A 25,000-nucleotide genomic window follows, 5' to 3' on the forward strand; every position below is an offset into this window, starting at 1 on the left:
GGATTAAGTGGGAGTCACACAGCTTTCTTAAGACTTCAAAAGGCAGTTGACAAACCTGATCCACAGGGTTGTCGGAAGGCTCCACATTGTCGGGCACCTTGTACCTGTAGGACCTTTTTGGGAAGAAGAGAGCCACACAAAAGCACTCCATCAGTCTTACCTTCAACCTCAGTGCCCAGCCCTCCTTCAAGTTGCTGTCTACCCTCGCTCAGAGTCCCAAAGATTCTAACAATGAACTTCGGTGAAATGCTTGGAGCATTACTGACAGCAGCCCCTGATCCTAGTGGTGTTGACTGCAGTAGAAAGCGGACAGCCAGCAGCTCTTGGTGGGTAGGATTTCTACCAGAGTCGTAAATCACATGGAAGGCCAACACTAACCAGTTAAATATTTTACTGGTCACCTCATTTGTTTGAGATACATCATTGAATTGAAGCTGATTTCCCACTAGTTTTCTAACTGGTGGATGCAACCTGTGTCCAGGACATTAAATTCAATCCGATGTTGCAAAGTAATCCCTTGGTTGGTTGAAATATTTTGGAATGTCCTGTGGAGCGCAAGTATTGTGTATGCAAGTTTTTTTTCTTTCAAGGGCTTGACAGACTAAAGCCACTCATTTTATATAGGTGACACTGGCTGAGCCAGCCTTCTTTGCCCATTCCAAGTTAAAACTCGAGAAAGTGGTGGTGAGCTGTGTTCTTGAATCACTGTAGTCCATTTAGTGTTTGTATACCCATAACAGCATTGGGAAGAGAGTTCCAGGATTTTGACTCAGTGAAACTGAAGAAATGGTGATATATTTCTAAGCCAAGATACTGGTGGTGTTCCCACGTATCTGCTACCCTGATCCTTCTCTAAAGAAGTGGTCATGGGTTTGGAAGGTGCTGTTTAAGGGGCCTTAGTGGATCTTTGCAATTCATCTTGTCATTGGTGCACACTGTTAATATTGAGTGTTGGTGGTGGAGGGAGTGAATGTGTGTAGATGTGCTGCCAGTTTAATGGCTGCGGTGTGCTGGATGTTGAGAGAGTATTCCATCATACTCCAGACTTGTGCCTTGGATAGGGTTTGGAGTCTGGTGAGTTACACTGCAGCTTCCTAGCCTCCAAGCCTCCAACCTGTTCTAGTAGCCACTGAATGTGTCTGGCTAATAATAACCCTCAGATTGTTGGTAGTGGGGTTTTCAGTGATGGTAACACCCTTGAATATCAAAAGTGACCATGGTTAGATTTTCTGTTGTTGAAGATGGTCATTGGTGGCATTTGTGCAGTATGAACGTTACTTACCACTTGTCACGTCAAGCCTGGATATTGTCCAGGTCTTGCTGCTTTTGGACATGAACTGCTTCATTATCTGAAGAATCAGGAGATGACAAAACAGTATATATTCTGCTGAGGTTTTACAGTTTTCCAAGGGCTTTCCTTAATATAAACCAAGCATTTACTCATTTCAGACATACAAGGCAGTAATATGCTACTAGATCTCCTGAATTCTTTTCTACATTAGTTCAAATTTGCCTCAGTACATTAAACAGGAGAGAACAGAATTCAAAGAATTTAAATATTGCAGGGTGTATTCACTAAGTTGAAGGATGGTATAGAAAAGGTGAAGTCAAGCTTGACTTTTTTTTGGAAGTAAAATAAGTAAATCTTTATTTTTAAGAGAAGACAAATACAGACATTTTGAATGCATGACATTTTATTTTCCCCATGTGCTGTACACAAAACAAGTTCTTTTCAACTGAATCACAATGATGGAATGTTGTAACATTCAAACAATGCATAAATTGTCCCTCAAAACATTAGCAGAAGCATTTAACATGGAACTTACAACAAAAATGCCCAAGTTGATAAACTGAATTCCAGTTTTGTTGCACACACAAATGCAGAAACCCAAACTTTTCTTGTGGAAACTCTCGTCAGAAACTGTACATAAGAGTACACCTGTTAAGGCCATGCTGTTACATGCCATGCAAACTTCAGTGATGGGTACGTGGCGGGAGAGGAGACAGGAGTCACCTATTCCAGTCTTTTAAATACAACAAAAAAGGAGAGCAAGAGGGCTTACACTTACACACAGCACATCCAAGCTTCAGCTACTCAAAATACCACCTTTAGCATCATTGTTCAGTGTTTTGAACATATTCTTCCAAACAATTTCCCCGAACATTTGGCAACAGAGGCATTTGTTAATACATTGAGATAAAATATAAATAGTTTTGTTGAGCATTTTTACAAACATAATGTTAAATTTACAGCCTAATGCAGTACTTTGTTCTTTATTTCCCACAAGGGAGAATGCAGTTAATTACTGGTCCAAATAAAGGATTACTAATCTACACACATTATTAACCATTTACATTATCTTGATTTTTCTTCCTCCTCTTCACACACTTCCCATCCCCACATGAAAAAAAAATGTGCACTTCAGCAATTAAATAGTTCTAAAACAGCAGCCACAGATTAAAAGAGATTATAGTCATGTCGAATGTAAATGAGCAATCAACTTTTAATATTTTAGTGCATTTCAAAAGATTGACAAATGTTTTCCAATTATGCAACCTTAGCACAAATTAAAATAATGATAAATAGATGCGACTAATTACCTGAGTAGACTGCAAGAAAAACTAGCAAATCATTCAACAAACCGAGCAAGTTCAATAAATAGCGGCAGTGGAAATTTTAATGAAGGCGTACACGTACTTTCATTTTGTATCCTTTTGCTCAGCAGGATTATACCTGTTTAATTTAGGATACATTAAATAATCCAAGGCTAGTATTAATGTTTTATTCTTTTCAAGCTTGATCTCTTGCATCAAAAGTGACAGATTGCACAGCTAACAGAGCGGCACATAGCATGCATCATGGACTTTGGTTAAAACCAGGAATTGTGATAAAACAACCAGGTTTCTTATATTTGATGCCATTATTTTAAAAGTTGTCAAGGAATTAAAGCACAATATATACTAGGCTGTCAATTCCCTCATGAATTTGCTGCAGAATTGCTTTATACCATTACACCCTGGTGCAAAATAAGTGGTATTATTCTGGAATTAGTATCATAGCTAATTGGGATATTTAATGGAATGTCCGCATTAATGTGACGCAATTGTGAGAAAATGACTTAATGCATTCACTACAGACTTCCAGTGATGTACCCTCCATACTAAAATACAAGGGTTTAATAGTAAGACCTAGTCAGAGAGTAGATATATATATATATATGTTATAAAAAATAAAAATGTAGCTGTGAACAAGGGCAGCAACAGTCATTAAATTTAAGAATCAGAAAGACATCCATAAGCTCAAAATCAGGTGCTCAATTTACTCTTGAATGTCACCCAGAATGGCTGCTTTCTGCCATTTGCTCATTTGCAACCACATACTCGAGAGACAGAGACAGACACACACACACACGCACATTTGGATATTTGATGTGAAAGCTCCCAGTACAGAATGAACGCAGTTTCTGTTTAATAATTAGCTAGTACGTTTTATTCCTAAATTCATGAGCAGCTAGCTACATTCTCCATTATTTGTCTGCATATCCAAAATGTGCAATCATCTGTTTAATTTATTAGTTTTATGATAACACTGTTCGATTCCTTTGTGGCTAGACCACAGCACAATGAAAGTTAGAGGAAATCCTGGGTATAAAACTGCACATATTCTTCCACATTTAGTTTACTTAAATAACCTGGGGCAGGAAAAGGCAACAAACAAAAACAATCTTCAACAGGCCACTCCCATCCTAAAAGTAAACTTAGTGAGTTAACATAGGAACTCATCGGAATCCAGTTCCAATTGGATTTATAGATCCAAAAAGCAGCTGTTACTGCAAATAGCGATAAACTTTAAAGCAATGATTTCCAGAGTCAGCTACTACTACATGACCATCTGAGGTTAATGCTAGACCTTGAGGTCCATAAAGAGGATCAGCTGAGGTGTTAATATAGGAGAGAAACGATCCACTTCCATCAAAAACCTGTTTAAAATACAAATAAATCAGAATTTAAAGAGAGCACAAAGATTAATTTCAGATTTTCCTTCTGTTTATTCAAAGCTACAGAATTTTTAAAAGAGTATAGTTCAATCTGTGTTTACCAATTTTGTAGTATCAATTAGCTAAGGAACAAGTTAGTGACATAAATACAAGATATGTAACTTTGTCATTAAAACTATATTCACATTACCTGTATACGACTGTTTCCCCAGTCAGCAACTATAATATTTCCATTGGAATCCACTGCCACTCCTGTGGGAGCATTAAACTGGCCATTTCCTTCTCCATTGGAACCAAACTTTAACACAAACTCGCCATCTGTGTTAAATACCTATATTTAAAATGAGATATGTTGCACATATTAAAGAAACTGACAATATTGGAACATTTTAAACTAATACTTAGGGTAGAGATTTCCTATACAAAATCAAGATGAAACGGCAACAGGATGGCAAAAAAAAAAAAAGGTTATGAAGAATAATCAGATTGAACTTGAAAGAGTAACCCTGTTTTTCTCTCCACGGATGATGCCAAGCCTGTTGAGTATATCTAACACTTTCCTACATTTTCTTTTAATATCTCCAGTATTGCTTTTAGTGTAAATAAAATGATAGTAGTCTGTGTGCCAGTCTGTTATCTCCATTCCCAATTTTGACTTCCCCACAAATGGGGGTGGGGTTAGAGTGAAAGCAAGTCAATTGCCTTGTTAATTTGTGCAGATGGAGGTCATTAGGGAGCTTGTTAAGTGCTCACTTCTGACTGCTCTGGATTTTCAAGGAACGTAGCAGTTAGGTATTCCAAAGCTGACCAGCTACAACCTGACAGAAATGATCAAAGGGAATGGTTGAAACTTAGATCTAGTACAAAAATGTGAAACTTTGAACAAGAAGTGACTGAGCAGTAATAACATTTTACTAACCAACCTTCTTTAGTCTAGGTCCCAGCTTTTCATTGGCTCTGACTATGTCAAAGAAGGTTTTTTATAATAATATCATACAGGGACAGCAGCCACTTAAATTTAGGCTGGAATGTGACCCATTTCCCCAGAGTTCCATCTCAGTTTTCACTCAGTCCCATGCCAGCCATGAAGTAGATTAATCTCTAATGTTATTAAGACCCTAACTCTGAAATTTTCTTTCAAGGCATTTGAGGGACAGAGCAGGGGCAAAAAAAAAAGGGATCACTGCTGCCCTCCAATGGGAAAATCTGGTTCTTTGGTGTTCAATAAAATTATTGTCTTTACACAGATTGCAATCAAGTTAAAAACCTGTTTGGCCTTACTTTTGTCTGTGCATGAATCCTTAATTCATTTCAGTGAACTGAACCCATTGAAAACCCAAAACAGTTAAAAATCATGTTGAAATTTGAAGTAGTTAACTATCTTGGAGTGGCATGGTGGCTGAGTGATTGGCACTGCTGCATCACAGTGCCAGGGACCCCGTTCGATTCGACCACGTCTGCGTAGATTTCTTCCAGGTGCCCTGGTTTCCTCCCACAGTCCAAAGCTGTGCAAGTCATGTGGATTGGCCATGTTAAATTGCCCATAGTGTGCAGGGATATTTAGGAGAGGAGGATTAATCATGGGAAATGGAGGGTTACAGGGTAGGGAAGTGGGTGTGGGTCTTGGTGGGATATTCCGAGGATCAGTGTGGATCCAATGGCAGAATGGCCTGCTTCCACACTTAAGGGATTCTACCCCCTCAAATAAAAAAAAACCTGGTTTAGCTTTGAAACAAATATTGCAAGTAATATAGTTTAAGTCTGCAAAGAAATGCCATTTTCATTGTTTGTCCAAGGATTTGCAGTGGATGAATAGAAACTTTATTCAATGCAGTTTCAAGTTTGCTTCAGTGTCACATAAGTGTCAGGACAAAGTTTGGAGAATACATGGATAGAAGAGCATATGCATGATCATTCATTATTAGTAATAGCACAACCAGACCAAAATAGAAAATTTGGGATAATGAATTAATAGTCAATGATAAACAGATCAAACCAATCCTTCAATATCCCTTATTCTTCTAAACTCCAGTGAATATAGTCATAACCAATCTAGTTTCTCTTCATACATCAGTACTGCCATTCCAAGAATCAGTCTATTAAAAGTTTATTCTCTCTTCACAGCCAAAACAACCTTACTGCGATTAGAAGATCAAAACCGTACACAATACTGCAGGTGTGGTCGCAGCAAAATTGTGTACAATTGCAATAAGACTTCCCTGCTCCTACACTTGAACACACTAACTCTGAAGGCCAAAATGTCATTTGCCTCCTTCTCTGCCTGCTGCACCTGCATGCATATTTTCAGTCTTGTTGTACTTCCCCTTTCCCAATCTATTGCCATGCAGATAATAAACTGCCTTCCTGTTTTTGCTACCAAAGTGGATAACCTCCCATTTATCCACATTATACTTCATCTGCCAGGCATTTGTCCACCTAGTCACCTTGTCCAAATCACATTGAAACATCTCTGCATCCACTTCACAGTTCACCCTGTCCCTAGCTTTGACATCTGCAAACTTGAAGATATTACGTTTAGTTTCCTTATCTATATCATTTATATATTTTATGATTAGCTGGCATCCAAGCAATGATCCCTACAGTACCCCACTAGTCACTGTCTGTCAGTTGGAAAAAGATCCATTTATTCTTACTCTTTGTCTCCTGTCTGCCAATCAGTTCTCTGCCAAATTCAGTATGCCAACCCCAATCCCATGTGCTTTAACTTTACATGCTAACTTCTTATGTGCGACTTTTTCGAAAGCACAAGTAAACTACATCCATTGGCTGCCCTTTATCCCAGTTATAATCCTCAAACTTCTAGTAGATTTGTAGAATTAGAGCAGCAAGTCAGATAGCATGCTATTTTATGATAAAGTCTCATTTCACTCTGGACTGTAAGAAGGCTGCGTTGTAAATACAGCAGTCAATTATTGAAGATAAGGACTTGAATGTAAGCTCCTATTAAAAAATTCACATCATATAGAAGACATTATTCCCAATTATTAAAATACAGCAAATCTACAAGGCAAAAGAAGGCATTGGAACCTGTGCCCTAAATCTAAAATACCCAAAATAAGCTGGAAGAGGAGAGGAAAATAAATTGCACAACACTCTGATCACTGGGAACAAAGTTTCAACCCACCTCAAAAATGGAATGAAATGCTTCCCCTTTCTGTTAGAAATTCCACATATAATAATAAGTAAGTGAGGACAGTCTTAATTTTTTTCCTAGTATCTTTGTCTGCACAGCTAATTCTAAACCATTATTCCAGTACAAGTTGGCAATCTGACAGCCTGCAAAAATGGTTAATATGAAAAACAGAATTTGACAGCTGGAGCAGAGGCGCTTTTAAGCTGGTCTTAATGTGTGCTGACAGTTCAGGAAGTAACATTTTAAAGAAAACAGCAATGATATCCATCACCTCAGTTGAGTTTCCAAGTCAGAGCTGTACCGCTTTGTCTTGATTTGTTAAGAAATTGGATTGCACAGAAGAGCATTTCCAGCTCTCTGCATTTGCTCATCTTTAACCAAGTTAGGTCTAACAGATTAGCAAAATGTAAAGCTTTGTATACCTTAACAGAATGATTATGAAAATCTGTAACAATGATTTCATTATTGTTGTTGACTGCTGCAAAGTGAGGCCCTGGAAAAGAAAAGAAAGTGGGAAATTAGCAACATAGTCAATATATGTTTTTTTTAAAAACATTGAACAATTAGTTTTGAGTCACAAAATGTGCTCTAAACACAACCACGTGGCCTTCTTTGAAATACTAGTTTGGGTTGATATGAGAGTCGGATGAAAAGTAAATGGTATATGGAACATTCCATTTTATAAAATTTGCATGGAGGAACCAAAGCTGCATTTCCAACAATTTGCATTTTGATAAACTCAATTCCTGAACGAAAGCCCCCTGATTTTGGAAAAAAAAAGTTTACCAAATCAAAACGTTATGGTATTTCTGAAGCTTGGAGTGTTTTACCACAGGGAGCATTCGAGGAAAGGACCATCATTTTACTTAAAAAGGAGTTGTGGGTAAATATCTGAAATAAGTTAATAAAATGCTGTTGTTTTCTCCCCTAAGGATTGGGATTAGTTTTGGATTGTTCTCGAACAAAGCTCATGCAGGCACATTATACAAAATGGTTTTCCTCTGTAGTAGCAATCTTTACAATTCTAAAAAAGACATGGAATGTGGTTAGTGGTAACTCAGATTCATCTATTCTGACAATGGGAAAGCATAGTATACATTAGTTAGTTAATTGGAAAATGAAAGCACCACTTTCAAAATACTACCAAATTAAATCTTTTGCTTGTACTATTGTAATGGATTGGTACGGTTTCTGCTGGACTCCTTTCTCTTTTACATTTCATAAAACCATTGAAGTTCATCAGTTACTAAACAGCCATTTAGCATCACAATGAATATAGCTTCTGACCATGTAAATATCATGGCTGTTAGAGCTCTGCAGAGTAGATGTAACAGACAACTGGAACATCAAAGAAGTCAAACAATTCCAAATGTGAGGTGCATATTTTTAAAAAGGGAAGATAACTTGTATGGAAGTGGTTGACATGTGTGGACATGATTCCTTTGTGACAGAAAAATTGATAAGTCTGCTAATACCTTGAGCATCAAATAATCTGCAAACAAAAAAAATCAAAAAGCAATTTGCCCTGAAGATTAAGATTGTAACATTATATCTGCATTAAGTTAATTTTCCTCTCTAAAATGATGCTCCTCCAAAAAAAAAAAAAATGTCGTAAATCAGGCAGCAAGTACTACTTTCTCTAAATAGGGTCTTCAGAAAATCTTTAAAACAAGCCAAAAAAGCTAAACAATTTCTGGGAATGATGCTTGAGTCAACTGCAATCAAATGAGAATATAACAGATTAAGGAAAATAAGTTTATATATATTTTGTTTAAAGCAACATACTTCTTTAAGGTCAATATTCTGGATTGAAAATTCAAATCGCTATAAGTTCCTAACAATGAATACCACCTTTACTAAGCTAAATGGTTACATTCGTATTCTTCTGCTACAAGGAAGTGTCACAAAAAAACAACAAATAAATATTCTGGAGCATTCTACAACTAATGTCCTAAATATTGACTTTTTTTGATCTTGAATTACAACCATATTAACCTTAGACACCATAAATTCCCCACAAACACAAAAAATAGCACAATGGAAAAAGACAGATCAGACATAAGAAAAATAAAGTGTGGAGCTGGAGGAAAACAGCAGACCAGGCAGCATCAGAGGAACAGGAAAGCTGATGTTTCGGGTCGGGACCGTTCTTAGAAAAATCTGAACCTGACCCGAAACATCAGCTTTCTGTTCCTCTGATGCTGCCTGGCCTGCTGCGTTCCTCCAGCTGCGCACTTTGTTATTATAGAACAGGCAACCTTCTTTTGAAAAAGAGCAAAAAAGTATTAAATTAAAATACATGGATCTATAATAAATTTAAACACATTTTGGCAAGACATTATACCTTTTATGATGCCATGTGTCTACTGCTGTTATAAAAATAAAGATGCCACACTAGGCCACAACATGAAATACTAGGAAAATTTCCACTCCACTGGTTGGACACTTTATTCTCTAACAGATTACTAAATTTCAGAGCATAATGATGCCACTGTTAATCATTTCCAGAGTCTCCCCCCATGTTGAAAACATGCAATTTCCGTGGTATTCGTGTAAAACACTAGCTACACAAATGAGAAGTATCTATTTAGGTAGCACCACCTGAACAACTGATTTGGCAAATGTCGTTAGAGGGTATTTTTAAAAGCACAGACTGTTTGTTCATTAATTAAACGTTATCTTTACAACAATGTGTAGATGAGCCGCTCAGGTAACCTATGATCTAACTGTGACATCAGTAGTTGCGCTAGTATTCTGGTAGAAGAAGAGGGTGCAGCTCTGTAGCCTTACCATCTTGTAAAGACTGTAAATAAACATTTAAGAGTAATTCAGAGGTATGTCTTAAGCATGTATAGAGCTTGTAAACAATCAAGTTTATTTCTGGACAGGAGACAAAAAAAAGTGGTTATTCATTAAACGGGAGTCTGCACAATTCCTAAGTGTGTAATTTTTCCCCCTCAGTTTGCTCTCCAGAACACAGTTTTCAGCAAGTCTTAACAGACATGTATCTTTTCTTGGATTTATTAATCTTATACTTATGACAACTGATGAAATACATTTGGCAGGAATCATGCAGTTATCATCTTGCTCAGGACAAGAACAAGCATGCGATGAATTTATGAAACAAGTTTTGACCATGCAGAGTCTTCATGCAAATGTGTGCAGAAGAGGCAAGAAAGGGGGTTCAAGTATTACCATCAAGTGTACCTGCAAACTGCTTGTCACTGTTTCCTCGATTACCAAATTTTGTCACCAGCTTCCCATTAGGCTGAAAAATAAAGACGCAGCAAGCCTTGTTGTCCACTACAATTATATGACCATTCCGATCCACTGCAACACCTTTTGGTCCCAAAAGCTTCCCAGAGCCTAGCTTAGTCTGTCAGGAGAGAATGGAATGCAAACATATGAAGTTATTTGACATTTTTATTCTCAATTTCTCCCCTCAGCCAAATGAGCACATTCTCCACCCCCAGACTTCTTCCAAAGTCACTTTGTAAGTGACACAGTAAAACTGGAGGAATTTTAGGGAAGGTCCAGATTCTACTGCATTGGCCTTCCAAAAGGGTGCACCGCCTTGATATCGCAGTATGGTTTGTTTTAATTGCTGTCTATGGGGTAGATAAAATGGAGTTTTACTTGACTACTTTGAAAACTGCTAATAGAGTGACGATTTAACAAGTTAAGGGGCATCCAAATGCACAAAATATGTGGGAAAAGGTCTTTTTTACAAAATATGTATATTATATAAGGCATACATTCTTTGTTCGCGTTAGAATCCTAGCATCAAGATTAGGTTCAGAAAGGCACCATTTAGACCGTTATGCCTAGTGTCAGGTATTTGAAAGAGCTGTTCAATCAGTCCCATTTTCCTATGTACATTTTTCTTTTTCAACTATTTAACTAATTCTCTTTTCTAAGTTACTATCAAATCTGCATCCACCACCCTTATCAAGTGGAACGAGTAGCTGCACAAAAAAAAAAATCAGAAGCACCTAAAGGGAAGAGACATGCAATTATACATTCCTGGGTTTTCAAATCACCAGCATAGGTAGTGGAAGCCAGGAAAAATGCTGGCTTCAAGTGCCTACATCAGGATAAAGAACTCACAAAGATCTTCATCTGTTGGGCGCAGGTACATGTTTAGTGGAGTTAGTTGACTTGAATAAGAGGTTGGAGACAGTCACAGAGGCTGCTTTGTGTTGAGACAGGCTATTTAAAAAATGCCTGACCTCATGAATGCGACAAGATCTCTCAGTGGTCAATAGTACGTCCCTGCCCTCTTCCGTGACCCATGTGCGGCACCTCATTTTTATATTCTTGGCTGAGAGGCTAGAAATCCATTACTCTGTTCATTAGCTCCAACAACAAATGAACATTGAATGGATGGCTATCGCTCTCCTTTTCTGCTGTCAATTGCATGATGTTTATTTACACAAGATTAAAAGGTTAAGTGTTTGCATTCAAAGGCACTGGCTGATAGTCACTTTGCCTTTTAAAAAGGCAAGAAGTAATGAATAAATGTCTGTCTTCTGAGTTTGTAAACACATCCTGTTGTCACCATAAGATTCATTGACCCACTCTATAACTATACACTTATAGCATCAAGACACACAGAAATGCCACTGCTTGCTGACATAAGAGCCACCTTTTGAACTCGCATTTCAAAGGTTGTCTCTTGCAGATACAGTTCATGATCCCAGAGGTGGCCTGACCCATGACCCTTCAAAAAGCTGGCTCAACTCATTAAAAATTGCAGAGCAACTGGTCATGTCCATCTCTGCAATGCAGCCAGCCAGATCAGGAGTACTGGGTATGGGCACCCTGAACCAGCTTGCATCCTTAAAAGGCGCTCCTGAAAATTAAAGCTTAGGAATGTGGTCGGGAATCCTAGAATCTGGATCTGCCTGACATTTTTAAGGTTATTCATCCCATCTTGGCAAAAATCCAAGTCATAATGTTTTTCAGTCTTTGGATGTCCTAAGTATTTTACAGTCAATACTTTTGACAAGTTGTGACTGCTGTTATGGAGACAATTTGTGCACAAGATTTTATAAACAGCAAAGCAATAATTACCAAACAAAATGATTTTATCGTATTGAGGGGTGATGAGATAATGACCAGGACACTAAGGATATCTTCCCTGTTCAACTTCAAAATGGTCTCACAATCTTTAAACATACACCTGAGAGAGCACATGGGGTCTTGTTTACTGTAGTATTTCCTCAGCACTATATGGATTATGAGCCTCAATTTGTTTTCAGTTACCTGGACGGGGACTTGAAGCCACAGCTGACGTGGGGGAGAACCATGGATAACTTCAAAGTAACTTGCCTTTATTTAAAAACATTTGAGGAAAGCAATCTTTGAGAAAATCACCTCAAGACCATAACATTAAATAAAGGTCCACCTAGCTCAAAACCTTGATGGGGGATTTGTTCTGAAGACGTAAATCTAAACTAAAATCAAGGGTAATCAAAAGAATAAGTCAAATATTTAATTCATAAATGAATTATTGGGAGAAACATAATTTATCATTAATGGCCAAGTCACCACATTAACAATGGGCATCAGAAAATTACATGGGGCATCTTGCGGCACAACAGGTAGCATCCATATCTCAGAGCCAGAAGCTCAGAGTTTAAATTCCATACCAGGTTTTGGTACTCATGGATAATACATTCATAATGCAGCCAAACCAGTCATTAAACCCCAAATCCTATTGGCCTGTTGGAACAAACAGGAGAGACAGCTGCCTCAACAGCCTTGCTTGATAAGAAGCGGCACACTCAAGCCTCTGACTTCTGGCTGTGACCTGTTCCAGGAAATATGAATGATGCAAACACAGACCAAAGTCAGTGCTTTGTCAGCCTCATGGATCACCAGAAGAGGTGGTGATTTGAGAAATCTTGTGCATTTGGAATGAAATGGGAAAAAAAAAATCATTTCCACTGGCTCTTCTGAGGTGTAGCGTATGTGGGTTTTTGATTTCTGAAGGCTGCCATTTGAAATGCAAGTTTCAAGTTAATGCTTCATATTCTCAAGTTACAAGAATCCGTGTGAGCACTAGAGACTGTAATCCTGTGTACATTCCCATGCTTCCCATAGCTTCTGACCAGCAAATGATGAACACTTTAATCTCACTATATTTAATTTCCCTGATGAACCAAATATGATATTCTAGTGAAGCATAGTCAATAAAACAATCAACTCAAACTAAACAATTGCAATCCTTGAAATTGTGCTTTTTAAGTGTAGGCTACATGCGTTCATGCCTCAAGTAGATTTTTTTTTTTTTTTAAATTTACAAACTTCCTATGATTGAAGAGAAAAGCAAAACCCCTTGGCCCATTTTAACTGCCTCCCATCCCTATAGAGTCTTGATTCTATCTCAATCTTCAGTGCATTAGATCACATGATGTCTAATTTCAAAGAAACATATTAAATGCCCATTTTAGTGCAGATTTCTTAAACCAGTACCCATTTAGACCATAAGGTAAGAGCACAATTAGGCCATTCAGCCCATCAAATCTCTTCTGCCAATTGATCATGGCTGATAGTTTTCTCAATCCCATTCTCCCACCGTCTCCCCGTAACCCTTGATCCCCTTTCTAATCAAGAGCCTATCTCACTCTTAAATACACTCAATGACTTGGCCTCCACAGACTTCTATGGAAATGAGTTCCACAGAGTTGCCACCCTCTGTCTGAAGAAATTCCTCCTCATCTCAGTTCTAAAGGGTTGTCTCTTCACCCTAAGGCTGTGCCCTCAGGTCCTGGTCTCTTACTAGTGGAAGATCTTTTCCATGCCCACACTATCCAGGCTTTTGAATATCCTGTAAGTTTCAGTCAGATCACCACCACCCCTATCCTTCTAAACTCCACCGAGTACCAACACAGAGTCCTCAACCACTTCTCATACAAGAAGTCCTTCGTCCTCTGGATCATTCTTGTAAACCTCCTCTGAACTCATTTCAAGGCCAGCATATCTTTCATTAGATACATGCCCAAACAGTTCACAATATTTCAAATGCAATCTGACCAGAGCTTTATACAGCCTGGCAGTACATACCTGCTCCTGTAAGGTAGTCCTCTTGAAATGAAAGTCAACATTGCATTTGCTTTCCTAACTGCCAATGGAACCTTAACGTTAACTTTAAGAGAATCCTAAACTAGGACTCCCAAGCCCCTTTGAGCTTCAGAATTCTGACGCCTTTCCTCATTTAGAAATGAGTCTATGCTTCTATTCCTCCCATTAAATTGTGTGACCTCAGACCTTCCCAAGTTATATTCCATCTGCCACTTCTTTGCCCTCTCTCCTAGCCTGTTCAAGTCCTTCTGCAGCCTGCCCATTTCCTCTACACTACCTGCCCATCCATCTTTGTCTCATCTGCAAACTTAGCAACAATGCCCTCAATTCCTTCATCCAGATTTATTATATATAATAAGAGCAGTTGTGATCCCAACACTGATTTAAATCTGATTTTTTTTTAAACCATATGTTATCTAACAAACTAGAAATTGTCATTGCACTGGACTGATTATGTGCACTTTAAAAACAAAGACTGCACCAATATTATAATAACACGATCCATCTATCATAGAATCCTACAGTGTGGAAACAGGTCATTCAGCCCATCAAGTCCACACCAACTCTCTGAAGAGCATCCCACCCTATTCCTGTAACCCTGCATTTCCTATGGCTAATGCACCTAACCTGCACATCCCTGGACACTATGGGCCATTTAACACGGCCAATCCACCTAACCTGCACGTTCCTGGACTGTGGGCACCTGGAGGAAACCCACACAGACATGGGGAGAATTTGCAATCTCCACACACAGTCGCACGAGGCTGGAATCGAACCTTGGTCCCTGGCGTTGTGAGACAGCAGTGTAAGCGCTGTGCACAGTCTTGAATGATGGATTCATTGAAAACTTAATTAAATTTTCTTTAGAGTTGTTTAATGAACGATAAACAAAAATGTTTGACAAATATTTTGGCCATATTTACATGCAGACATGCACAGAAACTACAAAAGACTATGTGCTCACCTTGAATTTCCCATCTGGTGAAAAAATGCTCACCCACTTGTTGTCATAATCAGCGATGATAATGTCACCACTCGGGTGTACAGCTACTCCTGTTGGACGCTGCAGCTGCCCAGGAGATCGGCCACGAACACCAAACCGGTTTTTAAATTGGCCATCATTTGAGAAAATCTAGAACACGAGTTTAATACATCTTAATCAAAGTTGAAGTAATGAATCAAATATAATATTGTATAATTTCTAATAATAAAACATCTCTATCTGGTTCTACTTTAACACACAGATCACAGTCAGTCAGGCCTAATGGAGAACCCAGAATGATAGTCTGTACCAGAGATAGTAGGAACTGCAGATGCTGGAGAATCCGAGACAACAAGGTGCAGGGCTGGATGAACACAGCAGGCCAAGCAGCATCATAGGAGCAGAGAGGCTGACGTTTCGGGCCTAGACCCTTCATCAGAAAAGGGGGAGGGGAAGGGGGTTTTGAAATAAATAGGGAGAGAGTGGGAGGCGGATAGAAGAGGGATAGAGGAGAGGATAGGTGGAGAGGAAACAAACAGGTCGAAGAGGCGGGGATGGAGCCAGTAAAGGTGAGTGTAGGTAGGGAGTTAGGAAGGGGATAGGTCAGTCCAGGGAGGACGGACAGGTCAAGGGGGCGGGATGAGGTTGGTCGGTAGGAGATGCGGCTTGAGGTGGGAGGAGGGGATAGGTGGGAGGAAGAACAGGTTAGGGAGGCAGGGACGAGCTGGACTGGTTTTGGGATGCGGTGGGGGGAGGGGAGATTTTGAAACTTGTGAAATCCACATTGATACCATTGGGCTGTTCTGCTGTTCCTGCAACCTTCGGGTGGAATCGTTGTGGCACTGCAGGAGGCCTAGTCTGTACCATTCCTTAAGGAAAACCCGCTTTGAATGGTGCATTAATTTCAGGCTGGATTTCCCAAGGAATGGCAATCTCACACGGATTGCTACTCCACTTCATTTGTGCTGTACGAAAGAACATCGTATTTCTGACAGGAGACTCCGGTTTCTTTCAACGAGGCGTAGCTGTACTTCCATTCTGATGGGTTTCTCGTAGCATAGAACGGGAAAAGCAAACCCCACCCCTTTTTTTTTTTTAAAAACAGCCGTCAGGTGTCGCATTATGTGATTTAAACAATCCAGTATCATAGACAGTCACTTTGGCAGCCAGTGTGAAAGGCAAGTACGGACGGTATGGGAGAGAATAGGGTACCGGGAGAGTAAATGGTCAGTGGGTGAAGTGCCAGGATGCAAGGTGGTAAACACTCCATTCAAGTGGAGTCTTCAGAGTAGGTGACAAATGTTCTGTCTGGAGTGGGTTGGGGGGAAATGGGTGGGCTCTGACAGCAGGAGCCTCCAAGGGGAGAGGGAGCAGAGGGGAAGTCTGGAGCAAAATGGGGGTCTGGGTGTAGGCAGTCTTGGGGGATATGAGAGGTAATTTGGGGTTAGTTGAACAGTTACTCAGATGATTAAATACTAGTCTAACTCCTAACTTTTCCTAAGTATTTACTTAACTGCAGAAGAACCCTCTTAATTCGCCAACATAAATTGATACTGTCAGAAAGTTCTAAAAGTAGGGGAAATCACACAGTCAAATGTTCAATACTCAAGCTTGCATTATGGCAGCCAAATTGCTGTGACCATTTCTTACAAACATAGTGCGGTGTGTCAGAACTTTAGCATGGGAGTTCAGTGCATGCACCAGAAACAGTGTGCATAGATTGTAATGGCAAACCATGTCCAATATTGATTTGGTGCCCAGTCTGCCATTTTGAACTGTACAGATTATGTTTTTGCCACTTCAAATATTTCTAGCTGAAAAGGCATATGAAGATCAGCCCCTAACACACTGCACCTCCCTCTCCCCATTCCCCAGTCTGCTTCATTAGTCCTATTTAAAGACATCAACAAACAATCAGACTTTCAGATGAGGTGCTTTTCAGCTTATTTTGCCACTTTTCAAGGTGAAACTACTTTGTTCGCTGTTGATGGAGGAAGTTTGAAAAGCGATTGGGTTCAGGATTGGTGCTGGACTTTGCCAAGGAATTCAGAGGAGTTTGAAGACCTGCCAGCAGAAAGTCTAGTGTCAGAATTTAGGGGTATAGAATCATAGAATAACTCAGTACAGAATGAGGCAATTCTGCTGAAAGCAATCTAAGAGTCCCAGTGTTCTTCAGTTTTTCCTCCGGGTGGTGATGGGTGCAAGTTTGGAGAGGCCCTTCAGTATTGGCAGCGGCCCTCTCCCAAATGGTGGTGCCAGCTGCATCCTTTGCAAACTGCTTTCATGAGGGCATTTCCTTCATCTTCAGGCTTTCGATGGGCACCTCAAGCAGAAGATGAAGAGCCAGCCTGCAGGATTCCTCCATTTGGACTGGGCTGCTCATGAGTCCAATTCCCAAAGTCATCCCTACTTCACCATTGCTCAACAATTTTCCAACTTTCCATTCCACTTCTGAGTTGATCAATGTCTTTGGCTGGAATCCCGAAATAAAATGCATTCCTCAAAAACAATTCCATTAATAACATGATGTCACAACACTGAATAATATGTGGAAAGACTGACCATTCAGCATTACGATTCCTCTTTCTGGCTGTCCTGAGGGCATCCTTACCTAGTCTGGCACTCCTACGCAGTTCTATCCCATTGTCTGCAGCATGGCTGATGAAGTGGGGAAATCTGCAAGTGGCCTTGCATATACAGGATACACTGTAAGAATTCACTAATGCTCCTTCAACAGCAACGTCCAAACCTGCAACACTTGCCAGCTAGAAGGACGGGGCAGTAGATGTGTGGAACCACTGCTACTTGCAAGTTTTCCTCTAAGGTATATACCACTCTGGAAATATACTGTTGATCCTTCATTGCTGATAGAACAAAATCCTGAACTGGTTTCCTAACAGCACTGTTGTGTACCTACACCCAGTGGACTGCAGCAGTTCAGGGTGGCGTCTGGAGCATGAGAAGAACATGTGGAGCTGCAAAGTGTTCACCCAAGTTGGGCTGTACAGGAGAATGCTGTGAAAATCATTTAGCAGTTAAGGAGAATATATTGATATAACTAAGTAATGGCCACGCAACAGAGTTAAGTAGGACACACAACATAAGAATGGAAAAGTTTTGCAAAATATCCTCACCTGTACACATTGATTGTTACTGTCTGCAATCATGATCTTTCCACTGGTGGAAGTTGCCACTCCCTGTAAATTAGTGAATTCCCCTTTATTTCTTCCCTTAGTGCCTGCAAAACAAGTTAAATGTGCAAGTCTTCATTTGGAAAGACAAATGTTGCAGAATCTGAATTCAGGTAATATCCTTAACAGGCAAAATTTCTACCAGGATGTTTATGGAAGAAAACCACACAAATCTATCAGGGGAACACTTAGTGACTCTACATCTATCTTAGTCACAGAGACAGCAATACCCTGCTTGGAAAATTCCTCGAAGCAGATCCCACTGCTGACTGTGCAGTGGAAATTTCTATCCACATTTTCTCTAATGGAAAGCAGTAATGCCTACATCAACAAATTCTTTTTGCTTCTTCTCACATGATTATAATTAAAATGCTAAAGTCCCAGCAGCATAAATACAACGAGATTGCAATTAGTGCCTGGGGATGCTTTACATCGATGAAACCCACCATCAGCTAACAAGGTTGTGTCTATAGGTGATCTAATAAAGAGCCTGTTGATCACACAGGGTGGCTGTGATGCAGACCCTTAACTTACTTGCCCAACCTCTCAGAACACAAGGATGATACGGATGTATTTCAAAATTAAATTTCTCTTGTAAATATTTCACATTTCATGGGTTTCAATTTATTCATTTGTGCATCATTGAAGTTTGTCTCAACAAAAACAGACAGCTATGTGTTCTGGCATCCAGATAGTTGGCACACAATAATGGTTACGGGGGTGTTAAGGATATTTCATTTATTGCAAAACAAAAATTGTTGTGTTTCTGCATTCAGTCTTTGTTGAACATTTCTAACAGTGCCCAGTTTTATAGAAAAGGGGTCACCATAGGCATAGTCAGGGGGAGGATGTCATAGAATAATTGTAGACAAGATATAGTAGATTTGCAAGACAGATGAGCGTGGCATGACAGATGTCCATCACCTTTAAATAGCTGAATGAAGTTCTTGTACACCAGTGACTACTTTGAAGGCAAGATTGAACATTATCTCAGAGGACTATTCATGACATACAAATGTAAGAACCTGCCACAGGCCAGTTTAATGTTCGGCAAACCACATACCTACTGCTGACTTGCCCTACTAAGTCACCCCATATGCACATTTCCTGCCCTTGAAAGCTTCAAACTCCCTCTGCCAAGTGACTCAAATCTGCACCTTCACTGTTGGAGGAGACAACAGACACCTGTAAGAAGAAAGATGTATTCAACGTAAACTCAGCCAAGATCATTGCTGATACCCAAAGGGAACTCTGAGGAGGTTTCAGTACAGGAGTAAAGATGCTGCACTGCAGTTGTATAGAACCTTGGGGAGAACTCATGTTATGAATCAGCTACAGTTTTGGTCCCCTAATCCAAGGAGGAATATATTTGCCATAAAGGCAATGCAGCATAGAGTCATCAGATGAACCTTTGGGACAGCAGGTTTGTCTTAGGAAGAGAGGTTGAAGACACTGGGTCTGTATTCCATAGAGTTTTGAAAAATGAGGGGCAATTTCACTGAAAGCTCTAATAGGGTGTGTCAAGTTGGATGTAGATGTAACGGAGATGTTTCCCCTGGTGGGGAGTCTAAAACCAGGGGATATAGCGTCAGGATAAGGGGAAGATTACTTAAAAACTGAGATAAGGAAGAAGCTTTTCACTGAGGGTCCTGAAACTTTGGAATTTTCATTCCCAGAGAGTTTTGGAAGCTGAATCATTGAGAAAACTAAAGACAGAAATTAAATAGATTTGTGGAAACCCATAGCATCAAATGATAGAAATGTAAAATTCAGCTGTATTTTTGCCTGAATTGCATCAAGTTCTTTGGTGGGTTTATTGCCACAGGGCTGAATGAGTTTTCCAGCCACTTCTTACTAAACTCATCTCATTAATTACCTAACTTGTTCCTTGGCACCTCTCATATCCAATTCTATCCTCATCTTGCCAGGCACAGTTCCTGGAATAACTCACCTCTCAGCTGATGTCTGCCACAACACCAGAATCGCTTGCTTCAGTGCTGCCTTTAAAAGGCTTTTGTACACCCAGACAGGTGCGAACATTCTGAAGCTACCCAGCTCTGTTAAAGACAGAGTCTGAACATGAGAAAGAGAAGAAGGCACCACGATTCTCCAACCGGAACCTGGAGGTCCTGGTGGACAGGTGATGCGAAGGAGAGGAGTCCTTTACCCAGAAGGCTGGGTGAGGAGACCACCATATCATGGCAGCCTGATCGGAGGTCACCACCCAGGGCAATACCATCTCCAAGCTGTGGAGGAATGACCAGCAATGCAGAAAGGCGGCAAGTGACCATCTCCCCTTTGCCTGGGTAAATGCCACACACTTCTCTTAGCTACCATTCACTCACTCCATCTCTGCCACTGTACCCATCTGCCACTGAGGCTCACGCTCTGCCAATCTCACTATTGCATACAACACCTTCGCACAATCAATCACTCTCCCCATCGCCCACAACCTCCCACACTACTAACCCTGCATATTGTCTGAGCTGCTTCCTCAGTCTTTCGGCACACCTCACCTGCCTTCTCCCACATGCACCAGTGCCAACTGTTGTGCCACCCATTGTCAACTCACTCATTGGCCACTTCTGCTCATTAGAGAAGAAAATAGACCATAAACAGGGCAGAGAGAGAACCATTATGGGTAGAGGAGTGCCTGACATCAATATCCTCACCTGTATGAGGTTAGAATTCAGCACTCACAGGAGAAAACTAAAACTGTTCCTGTAAGAATGTAGAGACATCCTCTTCCCCCCAAAGGAGTAAGTATGACTTTTCATTCCACTTCAACTGTCACATTAACTTCACTGTCACACTCAGTCATTGCACATCATTTCTAGCACTGGTCTTGATCACTTCCTTTGTTTTTGCAGATTCCATTAGCCTTCCCTTAACTTCTGTTGAGAGGATGACAGTACCGATTTCTCAGATGAAGCTTGAACAAGGTTCCCTCCTGCAACCCCACCAGCCCAGATCCTGGCAGCTCCGTGGAACCAGAGGAGAGAGAGGGTGGGTCCATAATCTCATGTGCATCTCAGTGACAGTTCCATGGCTGAGGAACCTGGTCAATGGCACTCAGGATCTGTTTAACCACAAGCAGGAGATGACCCGGTGGTTATGCGAATCAGGGACTTCATCCAAATGCACAGGGAGGAACAGGATCTGCAGACAGGCATCTGGGACAAAATAGCACTCATTGGCCAGAACCTGCAGCCATGCAAAAACAAAAAAAATCGTACAATTATCCAATTTTCTTCATGGACAGGTTGGTGGTTGTCATGGAGAACAAGTCCAGCAGACCTGGAGTATGCTGGACAAGATGCTCACACCTGCAACGAATGGGGTGGGGTGATAGTGAGGAACCCTGACCCAGTTCAGTGCCCCATCTTTGCATGGAGACAGCATCAAGGAGTTATCCAGCCAGAAGTGGAACCACACATAGAAAAGTGCCAAGGGCCTGTCAGGGCACTGCAGGTCCTTCACCTCAATCCTGCCTGAGCTACCATCCAACGAGGGTCAACACTGCGTGTGGCAGTAAGATCTCTTAGCATGTCTGACCCATCTAGACAAGTGCCCGTGGGGTCATCCCACCAAACCTCCCGAACAAATGGGCTCCACCACCAAGCAGCCTCCCTCCACCCTACCTGTGGAACCAGAGAGTGCACTTGCACATTGAGAGTGAGAGGAAGAAGAAAACATATTGACAACACTTTGATGGCATGGTGAAAAAGGTTTATATTTTACACTCAGTTTCTGCCTAAATGTTCTTAATTTTCATGTGTTTGACAGTCATACAGGTCTACAGGGCAGAAAAGGGCCCTTTGGCCCATCGAGTGTGTACCAGTCAAAAACAACACCTAGCTATTCTAATCCCATTTTCCAGCACTTGGCACATAGACTTGCATACCTTGGCATTTCAAGTGTACATGTAAATACATCTTAAATGTTGAGGATTTCTGCCAATTCCATCCTTACAGGCATGGAGTTCCAGATTCCCACCATCCTTTAGGTGAAAAAGCTATTCCTCACATCTCCAAGTTTCTTGACCCTTACTTTAAATCACCCCACCTTGCAAATCCTGCTGCTTCCCCTTCAAAATTATTCTGCATCCTTGCCCAGAGCATGCAGATCCCAGTCTGGTGAGTTGGTGAGTTTGGTAAGATGGGAGGCTGAATGTTAATAAGGCAAATTGTGGCATTAACAAGCATTAATCCCCGTAAATTGCAATATCACCACACCCCTGTGAAATGCATAAAAGATGGAGTGAGAAGATCTCAATGTCAAGATGGGTCTTGCCAGACTTCTTGTCTGATTCTGCCACACATTTCACAATAGCCCACATCACTTTGACCCATTTAGCCTGAGTATCTAAGGATATGAGAAGAAATTGGGAAATGGATACTGATTTGGATGATCAGTTGTGATCATATTCAATGGTGGAACAGGCTCCAAGACTAAATGGCTAACTCCTACTCCTATTTTCAATGTTTCTACGCAAGTTTCCTCAGAATCTGGTGTTTCACTAATTGGCTAACGCTCATTTCTGAGGTGCTCTATTATTTGTTATATTTTGTAAGCACGGTTCAGGCTGCATTTTTCAGTTGCTAATAAATTAATTTTCTTACCCTGTTACTGTTGCCAAGATTCATGTGACATCTTTACCATAAAGAATGTCCCGAGGAATGTCACATAGGCACACGATGTAAGAACAGCAGCATTTTCGTTTTCTTTATTTTTATTACGGTCCAAGGCCAAGAATGGATGAATTGGTGGTGGGGGCAGGGGGGGGGGGGGCGTGGACAAAGATATGGCGCACATGGGGGACAGGCGTGTGGACAGTGACATTTGTACAGCTATAGGTTGCTAATCAGTGCAGTTGTGGATGTCAGAAATCATCAGCTCGATAACAGTTCGCTATTTGGCTCTGGACAAGTGAACAGCTGAAGTCTTTATGATAAAAGGATAAAAGCTTCTGAACAGCTGAAGGAGCAGGTTCTATGTCTGTATCTCTCTGCAGTAAAAGTGCCTGAAGCCTGAAGAAAGCCAGTTGTTGTCTCCCACCAGTTGTTGTAAGCTGTTGCCTTTAACCAGTAACAAAGAGATTTTATGAGAGCGTACCAATCGCCCTGTGCCTTCTGTGAAATAGTAAAAGAATCTGGAGAAAGAGATCAGAGAAAAGGAAGTCTTGGGAAGCAAACAGAACATCTCATCAATCTTGTGGACTGGCGCTGTTGAGCCGTGTTTCCCCAGTGTTTCTTAATCCTCTACCCAAAGTCTTATGTGTGTGTTTACAGTTACACCTGGTAGAGTTGTGTGTTAATAATTCATAGTTTTTTCCCACCTGTGGCTAAACTTACATGTTTGTAATAAAAAGGGTAGTTTCTGTTAAGTACAAAACCTGGTCAGTGTATTCTGTTAGCCTGGTTCAATCAGACAAGTACACTGGGGAGTGCAAATGCTTTTAGTTAAATCATTAACTTCTGTGGTGACTTCAGGAGTGGTGGGCTAGAGAATCAGCACATTTACCCAAGTGTGTCGTAACGTCATGGAAAACTGTCACACAGACAAAAAGGAAGGTGGCGTTACGAAGTGTTCTACATCTTCAAAAAGATGTATGTTTTGAATTTCAGAAAGTAGAACCAACTCGGATGAAGAATCCACTGGTGCAAGGATGGGTGGAGTGGAGTGCAAGGTGGGAACAACAGGGAGGAAATAGATCAGAAGGAATAAAGTGTTTGGATAGGGCAATGTTGTATTAGATGACATTGCAGAAATAGGAGGGGATTGAGGGAGGAATTGGATATCACTGCGTAGACATTTTGGATTCATAATCTGATTGGCTTTGAGAGGGGCAGGTCATGCCTCAAGCCTTATTGAATTCTTAGAGGATGTGACAAAACACATTGAAGGTAGAGCAGTGGATGTGGTGTATCTGGATTTTAGCAAGGCATTCAATAAGATTCCCCATGGTAGGCTCGTTCAGAAAGTAAGGAGGCATGGGATCCAGGGAAATGTGGCTGTCTGGATACAGAATTGGCTGTCCAACAGAAGACAGAGGGTGGTAATAGATGGAAAGTATTCAGCCTGGAGCTTGGTGACCAGTGGTGTTCCGCAGGTTCTGGGACCTCTGCTCTTTGTGATCTTTACAAATGACTTGGATGAGGAAGTGGAAGGACGGGTTAGTAAGTTTGCCAATGACAAAAAGGTTGGTGGAGTTGTGGGTAGTGTGGAGGTTGCAAAGGAACATTGACAGGATGCAGAGCTGGGCAAAGAAGTGGCAGATGGAATTCAACCCAGAAAAGTGTGAAGTGATTCATTTTGGAAGGTCGAATTTGAATGCAGAATATAGGGTTAATGGCAGGATTCTTGGCAGTGTGGAGGAACAGAGGGATCTTGGGGTCCACGTCCATAGATCCCTCAAAGTTGCCACCCAAGTTGATAGGGTTGTTAAGAAGGCGTATGGTATGTTGGCTTTCATTGACAGGGGAATTAAGTTTAAGAGCCGTGAGGTTATGCTGCAGCTCTATAAAACCATGGTTAGACCAAACTTGGAATATTGTGGTCAGTTCTGGTCACCTCATTACAGGAAGGA

The 25,000-nt window shown here is 40.7% G+C and overlaps 1 protein-coding gene across 1 annotated transcript in view; it reads right to left on the bottom strand.

Moving 5' to 3' along the window:
* Nucleotides 1-1,676: 1,676 nt before the first annotated feature.
* Nucleotides 1,677-25,000, bottom strand: part of LOC109922063 (tripartite motif-containing protein 2) — a 75,252-nt gene continuing 51,928 nt past the window's right edge. Inside the window, exons 3-10 of the mRNA XM_048606467.1 lie at nt 19,569-19,596; nt 18,642-18,732; nt 18,355-18,458; nt 15,203-15,370; nt 10,360-10,528; nt 7,575-7,645; nt 4,189-4,329; nt 1,677-3,980 (exon numbers count right to left, since the gene is read on the bottom strand). Coding sequence (XP_048462424.1) covers nt 3,828-3,980; nt 4,189-4,329; nt 7,575-7,645; nt 10,360-10,528; nt 15,203-15,370; nt 18,355-18,458; nt 18,642-18,732; nt 19,569-19,596 — 925 coding nt within the window. The 3' untranslated portion in view covers nt 1,677-3,827. The remainder of the gene's footprint in view (nt 3,981-4,188; nt 4,330-7,574; nt 7,646-10,359; nt 10,529-15,202; nt 15,371-18,354; nt 18,459-18,641; nt 18,733-19,568; nt 19,597-25,000) is intronic.

The sequence above is a fragment of the Rhincodon typus genome, chromosome 1 (assembly GCF_021869965.1).
Source record: "Rhincodon typus isolate 14 chromosome 1, sRhiTyp1.1, whole genome shotgun sequence".
Lineage (NCBI taxonomy): Eukaryota > Metazoa > Chordata > Chondrichthyes > Orectolobiformes > Rhincodontidae > Rhincodon > Rhincodon typus.